The sequence below is a fragment of the Mus caroli genome, chromosome 11 (assembly GCF_900094665.2).
Source record: "Mus caroli chromosome 11, CAROLI_EIJ_v1.1, whole genome shotgun sequence".
NCBI lineage: Eukaryota > Metazoa > Chordata > Mammalia > Rodentia > Muridae > Mus > Mus caroli.
In genome coordinates, this window is record NC_034580.1 from 103,905,806 (window position 1) to 103,920,723 (window position 14,918).

Below are 14,918 nucleotides of genomic sequence, written 5' to 3' on the forward strand. Positions count from 1 at the left end.
CAGAGGCCGAGCCAGGACATGACTTGATTTGCTTGCAGCTGATGACATATAAGGACGTTTGCCTAGCTTGTCTCAGTGACACTCACATGCTAAGTCCCGGAGACCAGGGGCCAAGGAAGTACCATGTCTTTCTTTCTCCAGAGCCCAATGGAGAGCCTGGGATATGGTAGATATTTAAATGCCAGATGAATTACTGATTTCCCAATCGGGTCTGTGGCTATACATCCAGGGATTCCAAATGACCAGGTTTGGGGAGATGCCAGGCATTGGATTTATTAATATTCGACACAGCAGTGGGAACACAGACAGACAGACAGACAGGTATCCCAAATGACAGGTTTAGAGCTACCTTCCATGTCTCTCTATCCTGCCAGAGCCAGTGTCTTTTTAATTATTCAAGACACTTTTTCTTTTTTGGTAGCAGACTTTCACAGCAACTCCAGTGTACTTGATCCAGTAGTCCCCCGTTTTCCTCCCTCCCAGCTCCTTCGCCTGCTGTGATCCTAGACTGGCTATCTAGTTTCTGCTGCTCTCTGACCTCCACCTCTGCTCAGATAAAAGGCAGAGGAGGCACTGCCAGCAGAGCAGGAAACATGGACCGCAGGAAGGAGACATTGTAACACCTCTGAGCCTCGAAGCAAAACAGTGGCTCTGGTTTGCCCTGTGGCTGCAGGAGCAGGTGGGTCTCAGCAGGTCTGTGTTCTCATGGGGTTGTGGACTCTGCACCACAGGATCTGTCCCCTTGCCCACAGGGGCTCCCCAAATCTCTCCTCCTTTCTGCAGCAGGAAGTGCTCCGAGACTCACCTGTAAATGATCCCTCTTTTATGAAGGAAGAACAGTCCGATGGAGATCTCAGCTGCGTAGAATCTGCAAAACAAAGTGTGCTTCAGATACTCATGCTGGGGCATCGGAGAGATGAGAGAGAGAGAGACAGAGAGAGAGAGAGACAGAGAGACAGAGAGAGACAGAGAGAGACAGAAAGATCCTAACGCTCTCTGAGATCACCCTTCACCTGTGCTTTCCACAGCTGGCTCTGCATCTGTACCTGCCTCTTCATTTCTCCAGTTATAAAAGCTTATTTTTTGTTTCTGGGGAAAGTGGGGAGCTCACTTATTCCCTACAAAATAATTCCTAATATAAAGACTTAAGGAATGAACACTGGTGAGACTCTCCTGCGTCAGGAGGGGAGTCGAGGGGAAGTTTCTTTTCTCCGACACACAGACGAAGCAGTTTGCTGTTTGAGAGTGTAACCGCTCCTGGAAGACAAGGCCTCGGGTGCGCTGTACGCTCTAGCTGCTTGCTTTATTCATTTTCTGAAGTGCCGGATGGAATAAATGGGACACGCGCCATGATTCATGCCCGAGTTTGCCCTTTTAAATAATTCATAATAAAAACAGTCATTACCATCACTACAAAATCGTTAATAGGTTAATATCTGGAGCTCGGATTAAATGCAGAATGATGTTTTAAAATTTGCATAGCACTGGGGAGCCTTTGAAGTCCAAGGAGCCACAAGTCCACGCCTGGGTGAATACACCCAGGAGGCTTAAAATAAGCACCATAGCTGCAGAGTGGAGGAGAGCCGAAGAGAAGACCAAGTTCTTAGTGGGGGCTGGCTGGGAGGCCAGGGTAGGGCTGGGAGGTGTGTGTGTGGGAGGATGTAGGGGGGAGTGGGGGAGTGGGGGAGTAGGACCGTGGGTGATTTTCATGTTATTTTCCTTGTTTCCTTTATTTTTAACTTTTCTGCAGTACAGATACGAAAGGGCATCAGACGAGGCACCGTCTTTGTGACATAAGATGGCCACTCTGCTAACTTTAATTTTTTTTTCTGGCTTTGGGCTATTCAGCTTTATTTTACAATCTGAGCATCTCAGTACTCTGATACAATGAGGTGGGTGGGGTAAGGGCCGGTGTTTCTAAAAGAAATACACTTGCTTCTTAGTAGAAATAAAAGGAAAAATCCCCCTTTATATTTTTTAAAGCCTTTACCTAAGGGGCTTCCTATTTGCGCCCAGTTAATCTTTCTGGTGCAGATTATCCCACACAGGCTCTGAGTTCCTGTGATTTATGCTTCAGGCCACGCATGAGCCTGGGTCCCGTTCCCATTTGCTGACTTGACTAATGGGCGCAGGCGTACCGTACCTCTGCGTCTAGGTCTGGAAAAGAGCTCTCTGCTCAGTTTGCTTCTTGTTTAAGTTGCAGACTTTCTGGATCCCAGGAGATGGGAAAGAGTGCAGGTACCCGTGCCCTGCCCCCACCCCGTGGATGGCTAACTCCTCAGGTTCCTGCCCTCTCTCTGCTCCTGCATTCCCACAAGGAAGGTGTAATCCCAGTGTGATGTTCGAAGACAAGCTTCCCTCCTCCTGGACAGTGTCTTCCCCCCTGGCCTGCGATGTCACTTTAAAGAGGTTTTCCTTCTCCTGCCTCAGTCACCAACTTTGGCTTTTCCTCTTCCAGAATGTTCCTTGTAAATAAAGACCTACTTTCAGCTCCATTTTTTTCTTCCCTGTGGTGGTTCCCAGGGGTCCCCTTGCACTGGCCCCTTCCTTACTTTTCCTCTTGTCTCAGCCAGTGGGCTCTGTCAGAACCTCCGTGGGATCAAGCCCTTCTCTCTGCCATCCTCATAGGCTGCCCTCCCAGCAGGCTTTGCACTTGTTTGTCTAGCCTCCCCCACCACCTCATGTCACCTAAGCTGAAGGCCATGCACTGGACTTGGCTCCATATCCTTTCCTTGGCAGGCACCTCTCATGGGGCTGGGCACCCCCCAGTTTTGTGCTGCACCCACTCTCCGACTCTGGGGTGTTAGTGGTACCCTGTGTTAACCTGCACTGTTTCAGCAATGTGTCAGGACTGTTGGATGGCTTTTTCTAATGAGAGCATGGGCTCCCCAAGGGCCTCTCATCCCTTTACACTCTTGCTGGACTCCCAGCGAGCGGGGAAGGCTTCCATCCATACGGGTGTTAGTAGGTGATGGGGAGGCGGGCATCCGTATGTCCAGTCTGCTGAGACTAGAATCACTGGTCCTTAGACATATCTATTATACACAGGTCCTGTTGGCTCAGCTGCTACTCTGGGAAGTTTCAGAGCTGAGACGCAAGTGAGCAGAGTTGCCTTGGACATAGTATCTAGAAGGAGTTCTCAGTTGGGAGTATGAGGCTGTTTGAATCTCAAGACTCAGAAAGAAAGAAAGAAAAATGTTAATAAAGATTACTCACACTGCTTGTGGCTCCTTAAATTTCCCGACTTGCTGAATGTGGTACATGAGGTCCCCGCCGTTGACGTATTCCATGACGAAGTACAGCCGGTCCTGTAGACCAAGGTTTACACGTGAGGAGGGTCCCTCCCCAGCAGAGTTTATCAGCTTTGCTTTCATATTAGCAAACACGGGGTGACCTTGACAGATCTGCTCTTCCCGGGATGGGGGAAAGGATACTGTGCATCCGTACATCTGCAGGTGACAGACGGCTGCTAACAGGTCAGCCTACTGGTAGTTATGCACCTCATTACAGTAAAGGCCTCAAACATTCTTTCCCTTCCTCCACACTCTTCCCCATACGGACAGCTCATCTCTAAATTAGTGGTGGTACGAAGACCCTATAGGGGCCCGTCATTTCATCTCAACCCCTGTTATCAATGGTGTGCATGTGTAAAAGATAGCTTGCGACTTCCAGGAGCTATGCTGGGCTAATGCAGTAAGGTGCTTAAAATATCTTTTGGGGATATATTGAGCTCATAAATTACACACATGTAATGATATTTAGTGGGTGGAGGAGAGGAGTACACCATAAATGGAGATTTTAATCAATGTTCTTTTGCCTCCAGAATGTGCTCAAATATTGCCTTTTTCTAAATATTTTCTGTCACTGGTATGTTAAGAGCTGGCCCCACGAAGGGCATACATCACGGAGCCAAGTAAGTCTGCATAGTTATGAGGCCATTATGCTGGGACAGATGGGAACATTATGCCAGGCAGTTTAATGGGAGGACAACCAGCAGCACAACAGAGCGTGGTAAGAGCTGACCTCTGCTCGAGTCTAGAAAGCACCCCCCTTACACACCGGGTCTATTAAACATTCAAGTGCAGCTCGGGGAGGGAGAGATGATGGAGCTGGTGTCAACAGCTCGGAAGTGGCTATGGGAACTCCCGGTTCTGGCTTCAATTCCTTCTTCGCAGTTTCTTTGCAGTTTTCCAGAGCTGCACGGGTGCCCGTGGGCTCACTGAACAGGGCTGGGATTGTGTTCTCCCTCCTAACCTTCCCACCAGTTCTCTCTGGTGCTCTGAGAGGGCTGGAGCTGACTGCATGACCAGTGCAAGGCTGACACATAGCGGCCGCTGCCAGCATTGCATGCTCGGCGCACGCCGTGTCCACAGAAATCCCCCATTTTGAGACTCCGAGCTTCCCCAAGGCATCTTGTTCCCCAAGATTTTAAAAGGAGAGGCCTAACTAAGCACGGATCATTTTCCCACCACAGGGAAGTTTTACATGAGATGGTGACTGTAACACTAGCTGTCGGGGGAGTGATATCTGACAGCCACTGCTTTCGAAAGTGGGGCTTGGAGGTGGGGAACCCCTCAGCTCATTGCTGCATCTTAGAATGCATGTCAGTGTGGGGAGACCAGGAAGCCCCACAGCTGGTGGCTTTGTAATTTGAACATTTCTTTTACATTTTACTCTGCGCCTAAGGTCAGCAGACCTTTTTCCTGTAAACGGTCAGATTATAGGGGCAAGGTTTGCGTGTTTCTCATAACTCCTCACAGCCTTCACAGTTGGGAAGCAGCTGTGGGTGACAAGAAAGTGGAGGGGTGTAGTTTTGTTCTTAGAATGTTAAAATTTGAATTTCATATGCGGGGAAATATTATAATCTGGGCTTATTTCTTGTGACCTTTCTCACAGCTCTCGGGCTGCTGGACAGGTCACAGATTGCTCCTCCTGCTGTGTCATTATACAGAGACCGCTCCTCAGGAAACAAAGTGTCCTGGCACACCAATGCTGGGCGTGGCAGCAGCAGGATAGGGGAGGGGGTTGTCTGTAAAAGGCAGGGCTGGCTAGCTATGGTGGCACACACCTTTAATCACAGCATGTGGGAGGCAGAGGCTGGCAGATCTCTGAGTTCAAGGCCAACCTGGTTTGCTAAAAAGAGAAGGCAGGGCTGTGAATTCACAACTGCTTTTTGAAAGTCTTAGCCCAGGGCCTACAGGAAGAAGACTTCTCACATACAGCCACTTGGAGGACCTTAATAGACACCCAGATCCTCCCACGCGCAGGCCCCTTATTTAAAGTGGTTTGGTATTTGTATTTATTCTATGCGCACGTGCCCACCAACACCAATCATCTCTAGACTATTTATTTCTAACGTAATGTAATCGCTGCTGTAATGAAGGTTGAACAGTGTGAGTTTGTTCCCAAAGGAAACGGGATTAAAGTCCCGAGGGTCTCGAGACTATGATGTAGTGTTAGACAGGAACGGCAGTCCTCACCACTGTCTGGAAGCAGGAGTGCAGCTGTGTCAGGAATGGCGGCTTGTCCAGCAGGGCCAGCACGCGCTTCTCCACCATGGTGCACTCCACGTCGTCGTCCTGGATCACTACGTCCTTCTTCAGGATCTTGATGGCGTACAGTTCCTCCGTTCCCTTCCTGTCAGCAAGCATCACCTGGGGGGTGGAGGTGGGGACAGAAGGAGAGAAGGCTTAACACTGGTGGGCAGATATCTGGTACCGGGAGTGGGGGTGGAGGTTGTGGCGAAAGGTGTCGGGAGACAGTTTGGCAACAGCTGGTGCAGGGCTGTGAGTGACTCATGAAAAAATGCTGTGGTTTCATCCTGGGTGGCATCCCCTTAAGTCTGCATGGAGAAGCTTTGCTCCTCGGTGTGACAAGGGTTGGGGGGTGGGAGACCGTGTAGGAGCCGAGGTCTGCTCTGGCTTCATTTCTGATGCTTTTTTTTTTTGATGAAATATGCTTGACAAAGAAATAACTTGAGGGATAAGGGATTCATTTCAGCCATCAATTCCAGGTTACAGTTCATCAGCGCAGAGAAGTCAAGGCGGGAATGTCAAATATCTAGTCAGATCCACAGTCAAGAGCAGAGAGACATCAATATGTACATGCTTGTGCCCAGCTCACATGAGCAGTTTAGGATGGTTTGCCTAGGGAATGGTGCTTCGGGCTGGGTCTCTCCATATCAACTAATCTAATTAGGACAATTTCCCAGGCACACGTCCACAGTCTAAACCAATGTGGACATCCCTCATTGAAACTCTGTTTTCAAGGGATTCTATCTAGGTTGTGTTAAATTGACACTTAAAGCTAACCATCACAGGCCTTTAGGTTATTGTGGGTGTGCAATGCCCTTGAAGGGCACCGTGGGATGAAGGCCACATTTTTTTTTTCTGTCTGATGAAATGATGGTGAAGTTTGTTCTGCCACATACTCCTGCCAGGATGCCCTGTATGGCCAGAGACCGAAAGTACTAGGACCACTCAACCATGAACCAAAACAGACTCTAAGTCCACCAGCCGAAACAACCCTTTTTCTCTTTATACATACATTACCTCAAGTAATTCATTATAGTTACGGAAAGCTGTAACTCACATAAACTTTTGAATTTTTAAGTATTGTAAGATGCCACAAGTTAAAAATTTTCTCCGTTCATATTCCTTTTTAAAGTATCCAGGTTTGTAGACAGTGTAGGGGAGTATTTATATACAAAGTTGCTATTTTGTCTGTTAGTGGGGATATTTAATATTTTTTAGTGGGTCTAGTTTGGAATTTTCCATACTCATGTTTTCTGGAAGCATTTGGAGGGTAAAATGTGAGTGACCTTTGCAACCTTGAAGGCCCAGGACACAAACAATGAAAAAGGCAGGCTCAAAATCAGCTCATGGATCTGTCACAAGGTTTGGAGCCACGAGGCCAGAGAATGTTGCGCAGACCGAAGTCCACATGACCCCATTATAGGGTCTCATTGTGACCATCCAGGCTTTGGGCGAGTTCACGTTCCATTTTCAGTTGTTGCTTTCTGGGTTAGTGTGTGTGTGTGTGTGTGTGTGTGTGTGTGTGTGTGTGTGTGTGAGAGAGAGAGAGAGAGAGAGAGAGAGAGAGAGAGAGAGAGAGAGAGCACATGCTTCTTTCTTCATTTCTTCTTTCTTTTTTTTCTTCTTTTTTTGAGGTAGAGTCTCGATTCACTTGAACTGGTCAAATGAGCTCAGCTGGCTGACCAGCGAGCCTCGGGATCCACTTGTCCCCTGTGCTGGGATTAGCAGTGCTTGCCACCATGTCTCACAGAGCTTCAGAGTGACTTGCAAGTACTTTACTGACTGAGCTATCTCCCTAATCTCAGCACTGTTGGCTTCAAAATTATTTTTTAAAAGATTTATTTTACTTCTAATTTTGCATGTATGTGTGCATGTGTGGGGGGGAGCACATGCTTGGGAGCACGGGTGCCCACAGAGACCAGAGGCGTAGGGTCTCCCAGAGCTGGAATTACAGGTGGTTGGTTCTGAGTTGCCCAAAGGGTGCTGGGGTCTGAACCCAGGTACTCTGGATGGAGAGCAAGTACTCTTAACTGCTGAGTCATCATCTCTCTCCAACTCTTAACTGCCGAGTCATCATCTCTCTCCGACTCTTAACTGCTGAGTCATCTCTCTCCAACTCTTAACTGCCGAGTCATCTCTCTCCAACTCTTAACTGCCGAGTCATCTCTCTCCAACTCTCCAATGCTGTTTTTAACCAAGTGTGAAATGTGTGAGGCATGTGCCTGTGTGACTACAGGGACACCTTGGTCCACACTTGAGCAGTACTGATCCAGACTTTTATGCAAAACCCCTCCCCTCTTACCTTCCCAAAACTCCCCTTCCCCAGCACCATGAGGAAGTTGAAGTCTGTGAGTTTCACTCTGTCCAGGTTGTTGGATGGTTGCTTTCTGTCTTCTGAAGGGCTGATGACTTTGTTACCAGCAGGGCCTAGCTTGGCTTTCTGAAACAAACACAGACATAAAAAGCCATTGGTCATTTTTTTCCCCCAAGGAGAGAGTGACAGGAACCAGCCCAATGTTAATAAGCTGGCTGTCAGCTATGAGGAGAAGGGTGATGGGCTGAGAAAAGGAATCCGTGGGTAAAGAGTGAGGATGGCCGGTGCTTCTGCGCATCCCATGGGGAAGATCTACAAAGTAAACACACTCTTTCATTCTTCGCCTAGTTAACAGCTCTGACAACCAACCAAGAGGCCGCTTCAAAGAATCTGCTGATGGCGGGGGAATTCTAATTCTGGGATGTATAGTTAACTTTTTGAGGGTAAATGGTATCTTGAGATTGTTAACGTAGGAAGGAAATGAAATTTGTGCATGAATGTTTTTCTTATTTGTAGATTCTGTAACTTAAAACTGATCCATATGAAGGAAATTTGTACCCAGGCAAAACGCCGATGGCAGAATGTTCTCCAGGGAGGAGCTGCCTAATTGGTGAGCTTTGAAGATGGTTTGCTGCTACTTCCAAATGAGGAAGGAGTAAGAACGGGGTGTGTTTGGTTAAGTCAGGATCGAATGGATGGGAGGACATGGCGGTGCTCCTATCGTCTGGTTTCAGCCTGGAGGATACCTGGTAAAGGATGGTCTGGTACCAAAAGGAGTTCCTGTATGCTGTACGCTGGGGTTAAGACACATGGGAAGCCTGGAGGGAGGGACTGGGGTGGGACTCTCCATGAGTCCCATTCTCACCACCAGTGGGGGAAAGCAAGAGGAATCAGCAGAAAGAAACGGCAGATGAGACTCCATGGGGACTGATGCCTCAGAAGTCACCCAGGAAACCCAGAGAAAGCAGAGGCATCTAGAACAGGTGCAGAGCCACAGCCTCTGCTAGACTTAGTGTTTCAAAATGCTTGCTTGACACACACAGAGAGAGAGAGAGAGAGAGAGAGAGAGAGAGAGAGAGAGAGAGAACACTGTGTCCTATGGTTGGTGGATCTTCCACAGCCTCAGCCCCACTGGGGCTAGAGTTAACAGAATTCAGATGGCAGAGGCTGACAGCAGAGGGTAATGGGAAGATAGGCGCTCAGAAGGCCCCTTCCATTCTCTGCCTGAGTTGAAATAATGCCAGGCCTCACCATGGGGTAGGCGGATAGATACTTGCTTGTGTTTCTGGACCTTCAGAACCATAAGATAAAGGACCCTCTTTAATTTACATATTGGCTAGCTTTGGGTATTTTGTTGCAGCACCAGAAAATAGGTTATGACTCCCTGTGGCCCTTGCCCATGTTTGTGCTCTGTCTGGAGGCTACATATTTCCCTTGGGCCTCATGGCCTCTCAGGGGAGGGGACAGCAGGAAAAAAAGTGGGATTTCTGTAGCTTGGGCTGAGACCGATTAAGGAAACAGCCTTATTGAAAAGCATTAGTCTGGGGTTGAGGGGTTTAGCTCAGTGGTAGAGTGCTTGCCTGGCAAGTACAAGGCCCTGAGTTCAGTCCTCAGCTCTAGGGGGAAAAAAAAACATATAGTCAGGCGTAGTGGGCACACCTTTAATTCCAGCACCCAGGAGGCAGAGGCAGGCGGATCTCTGAGTTTGAGTCCAACCTGGACTACAGGGCGAGTTCCAGGACAGCTAGGGCTACATAGTGAGTCCCTATCTTGAAAACAAAACAGCATAGAAATTATCCCCAAAACGGGGAAATAAACACCTTGATGTTGTAAAATAGAGCAAAGTAATTCCAAATGCTCGAACTTTCCTGTGCTCTCGTCTTTTGTCCTTAGACAGAACCAGCCTATTTTATTGGCTTTGACTAAACTAACTTGCACTTGGGGACTCCGGGTTCTTCAAAAGATGGCACCTGAACATTTGTCAAGCTTGGCTTCATGATGTTGCCTGGATTTCTAGGCTCTGAGTCCAGCCAGTGTCCTTCCCCCATGGGGAAATGAGCTAATAACTCGCTACTAATACATCTCATTTTGAACTACAGAGGCATTTCTTGTAGCCCTCAAAGGGCTATGGGGTGGGCGGGGTCAAGCAGGCCATGCAGTGTGAGTCTCAACACTGCAAGCCCCATTCCACATCTGCTGGAAGTGAAGCAGCATGGCCCCTCCTGAGTCCAGTGACTTGTCTGTGTAATGGGAGGGACCCTGCACACCCAGCCCATTACTGCAGGGTTTTCACATTAAAACCAGGATGAGATCCACGCCAAATGCCTTGCATTGTGGGGTGTGGGTGGTGTAACCCTGAGGTCAGTTCTCGCATGCTGGACCATGAATTCAGGGCAGCCTGGGTTACATGAGACTCTGACTTTAAAAAATCCATAAAACAATGATAATAACAGCAGTGGGAGATACCCATTTTCTTTTTTTTTCTTAATTTTATCTTATTTATTATGTATACAGTGCTCTGTCTGCATGTATGCCTGCAGGTGGGAAGAAGGCGTCAGATCTCACTATAGATGGTTATGAGCCACCATGTGGTTGCTGGGAGTTGAGCTCAGGACCTCTGGAAGAGCATCCAGTGCTCTTAACCGCTGAGCCATTTCTCCAGCCCAAGACACCCATGTTCTACCATGTTAAACCATTTGGAGCAGCAGAGTTGGTACCGTTTGACTTTTGGGAGTAGCAGTGGCAAAGGTATCAGTTAACACCACCAATACCCTGCCTTGCTTGCATTGTGTCTACCCAGTGCACTCTAGTTTTGAAAAAAAAAAAAAAAACCAAAAAAATCAGAGTTGTGGTGAGTCTATCATTGCTTGTTGGCTCTCGTACCATGCCTCTGCCTGGAAATTTTGACAAGAGGCTCTGGTTTCTCTGAGCTCTAAGACCCACATTGCAGTGTGAGCCTAAGTCTCCCAGGGGTCCTTTGGGTAACCTCTGGAGAGCTTGGTCAGTGTCTCACGTTCCTTTGCCCCACTTTAAATGTTCTGATTCGTACTTGTTTTGTAAATGTGTCTTCAATAAAAGTGTTTCCATGAGTTAGTGCAAGTATGGCTTTGATGAATATATTTATCAAAGCTATATGAAGTGTAACATAGCGATGCCACTGAACTTGACAGCCGTGGAAGGGTCTATTTACTTATGACATTCCAGGGTAGACAGGCCGATGCTGCCCAACCATGGAAATACACAAACTGTTGTAGATTTCTCTTACTCTTTTTTTATTTCGAGGCAGGGTTTCTCTGTGTAGCCCTGGCTGTCCTGGAATTCACTTTGTAGACCAGGCTGGCCTTGAACTCAGAAATCCACCTGCCTCTGCCTCCTGAGTGCTGGGATTAAAGGTGTGCGCCACCACTCTTACACTTTTTTTTAAACCTTTTCTCCTCTTCCTCCTCCTCCCCTTCCCCCTCTTCCTTCCTCTTCTTCCTTCCTTCCTCCTCCTCTTTCTTCTTCCTTCCTCTTCCTCCTACCCCTCTTCCTCTTCCTCCTCCTTCCCCCTCCTTTTCCTCCTCCCTTTTCATGATGGAAATGCTCTGAGATCATTATCTGGATACTGACAAGGCTCTACAAAGCAGGATAGGGTTTGTGGAAGTTGCACTATACAGAACCAAGGCTGCAGCACAGCACCCTGCCTCTAAGGCCATGCATTCACCTGTGCTCGCTGCAATACTGGCTCAGAGCAATTGAGTGCTTCAGAGCAATTGAGTGCTTCAGAAGGAAATCATGAGGACCTGGGGTGGGCTTGCTAGAGGGACCTACCTGTTAGCTAGAGTTACCGCCTGTGTTTCCAACCAGCTAGGAATCCTGACATCTATTGCCTCTACTCAGTTGCTAGGCAACAGGTTAAAAGGATGCTACTTAGTGGCCATTACAGGGTCTCTCTTGGTAGCACAGTAAAGTACAGGAGAAGCCTACTGTTTTCTGGTTAACTCATTTCACTGATTGGAACCGGCCAAGCATTCTGCCCCCGGAGGGCCTCTGTGCTTTCTGATTCTGTGACCCACATAGGCACACCAACCCATCTTCCTAGTCTGCAGATGATACCTTAAGACCCCAGGATCCCCCACTCACCCTGTCAACTGACCCTGTTTCCCCACTTCCTGTGGTCTGTGTCCCTCCTCCTCTTCCTGCAGCCTGGTCTCTTTATGTTCAGTCCCTGGCCACCCCTCTCTAGTCACTGGAAAGAGACTGAGGTCCTCTGCTGGGTTCTTTCTGGTCTATCTCCAGAGTTTAGGACATGTCTGGGACATGATGTACCCTCAAACGCTCTGGATGAATGAATGAATGAATGTTTTTTCATGTGACATTTTCTAAACGGCAGAGTTATTCCTTCTTGAAATAAAATACATTCATTTAAAACTTATGATGCATACATTTTTTGAAAATAAAAATAATTAAGGGTCTATGATTGTATTGCCCATTGATGATCCCTGTGAACACCTTACAGATGTCTTGTGGCCCTGCATCTTCACACCTTATTAACTCGTGGAGACTACACTGTAACCTGTGCTTCCTGGCCATGCATTAGGCACTTCTCCCTCTCCTGCTGTGGGACACCTGGGTGCTCTCTCTGTTCAGTGCTTCTGCAGCAGGCAGGTGCATCGTTTTCAGTTTGAGTCTCTTCCTTGTTCCCAGACTCCCTAGTAGATGCAGCATCAAGTCAGGAGGTGTGGATATGCACGGCTGGTGATGCGCATGGCGGATTGTATGAGGACAGACGGGAAGATCATCGAGACGAGGTGCGACTAAAGGGTCAGGACACCCTGATTCCAAAAGGTGTTGGCTTCTCTTAGGACATGTGTATTTGTTGGTCGGGACATCTAGCAGCATTCTTTCCGATCTGGCTTTGAGACCATCTTCACTCAGGTGTGTCTACCTTTGATCCTGGGAAATGATGTCATCATCTCAAAAGTTCATCCTCTAGAGCCGTGGCTCTCAACCTGAGGGCCGAGAGTCCTTTGGAGGTTGAATGACCCTCTCACAGGGGTCGCACATCAGATATCCTGCATACTAGATTTACATTATGATTTATAACTGTAGCAAAATTAAAGTTATGAAATAGCAACAAAATAATTTCATGGTTGGGGGTCACCGCAGTGTGAGGGACTGTATTAAAGGTCAAAGCATTAGGAAGGTTGAGAGCCACTGCTCTAGAGCCTTACAATTGGGATTAAAAATATCTACACACACCTGCACACACAAATGTGCACATGCGTGCACACATACACACACATGAACACGTCTTAATGTTTTAAGTAAGATGATGAGTTTGTGTTAGGTCATATTCACAGGTATTCTCAGCCGTGCATCCTTATGAGGCTTGTGGGCTCCATGTCTGACATACCAGAAGGAACAGTCTGGGAAGGTGACATGGCCTGAATGTTTATGCCCCAGATTCACATGTTGGAACCCTAACCCCTAACATGAAGGTGTGGGGAAGTCACAAGGCCTCCACCATCATAGCTGGATGGGTGAGTGTCCTTGTGAAAGGGTCTTGTGTAGGCGAGGACCCAGGAGCAAGGGGCTATCTATGAACCAGACACCAATCTGTCTTGTGCCTTCACCCTGAAGCCCCTAGCCTCTAAGTCAGTGAGCAATGGGTCACGTCTGGAAGGCTTGTGGCTTGTGTGGTTTGGTTACAGCAGCCAGAGCAGATGGCAAGAGAAAAGAAGTTTACCTGACAGAAAGCAAGCAGCTGCCCCCAGGGAAGGCCACCTCCTATGTCACCCATGTCCTTCTGCCTGCATGGTTTTCTTTGTTTACATATGCTGCAGCTACACACTGGGACTAGGGGGTGGGGCTGGGTGACTGTTAACACCCGCTGACTAAGGGTTTTCTTCCCAAGCCAGGAGTCACAAACAGATGACAGGAGTGTACTCTGCATGCTCCCCAGAACCACAGTCAGCCCCGTCAGCCCTGGAGGGGTCTCTGGGGAGTCTTCCTACCTATAACAAAGACACCCGAGTGCGGATGAAGATGTGTGAGCCTTGCAGATGCTCTCCAGAGCCATCTGCACCCTCCAGCTCCTCACAGGGTTGTGATAGTGCTGTAGAGGAAGAGAAGGATGCCATTGTCCCCAGTGCAGGGCTCTGGATCCCCTGGCTGCAGAAGCTGATCCCCCTGCACTGCAGGTGGCCCCAGGCTGGGTGTCCCCCAACCACAGGAGGATGACAGAGCAGTCTAACCTCTGAAAGAGTTTGGAGACAAGAGACACAAGGCTGTTCTCGTTGCAGATGAGGAGTCGGGGTGACATGTCTAGGCTCCTTTCCTCCCTCGTTTCTGAAGCCCAGACTCTTATCTCTGCAGTGGCATACCGCCCCAGGAGCAATAGCGAAGGTTCAGGAAATAGCTCTGGCGGTGCAGACAGAGTGCCCGGCTGCTTCAGCATGAGATCCAGGCAAGTGAGTGTGTGGCTGTGAGTCACAACGACAGGCCGTGGCTGGGGTCCGTCTCCGGGGTGCACTGATCCTCAAGTCATTCATTTCCAGCTGCACTGGACCTCTTGCACTTTCATAGGTTTTATTTTTTCAGTGCTGGAGACTGAACCCAGGGCCTCTAAGCTTGGAAGCTAGCTAACACTCTACCAACAAGAGCTACACCCCAAGCCCTGCACTTGGACTTGATAGGATGCCCGTGTCCCTGGCTAACTTACCAGGAGAGAGAAAATGGAAACTTCTCAATGCACCTGAATTAAATTATCGTTCGGTCTCTTCTGTGACGTTTGATTCCCTAAGTGGCACAGGACAGTAAGGCTGTGTTGCCAGACTAGGTGGCATTTAACTCAACGACGCACAAGGATGGGGGATATGCAGAAAGCCACTTCCTTAGTGAGAACTGTTTTTATGGCCGTAGCCAATGAGGTGGTTGCCCCTGTTAAAATGAAGCCAGGAAGCCATAGGAAGCTGGAGGAACCCCATGCTATGGGAACCAGGTCATACCCCATGGGTGGGTAGGTGGGGGACTGTGGCCCCAGGGGTCGATTTAGAGCTTTCCTTGGTGTTTTTTTTTTTTTTTTTTTT

At 48.4% G+C, this 14,918-nt stretch overlaps 1 protein-coding gene across 1 annotated transcript in view; it reads right to left on the reverse strand.

The window, feature by feature from the left end:
* Prkca (protein kinase C alpha) overlaps positions 1 to 14,918 on the reverse strand; it is a 411,286-nt gene that overhangs the window by 52,418 nt on the left and 343,950 nt on the right. Inside the window, exons 9-12 of the mRNA XM_021175668.2 lie at positions 7,837 to 7,974; positions 5,481 to 5,654; positions 3,217 to 3,308; positions 806 to 868 (exon numbers count right to left, since the gene is read on the reverse strand). Coding sequence (XP_021031327.1) covers positions 806 to 868; positions 3,217 to 3,308; positions 5,481 to 5,654; positions 7,837 to 7,974 — 467 coding nt within the window. The remainder of the gene's footprint in view (positions 1 to 805; positions 869 to 3,216; positions 3,309 to 5,480; positions 5,655 to 7,836; positions 7,975 to 14,918) is intronic.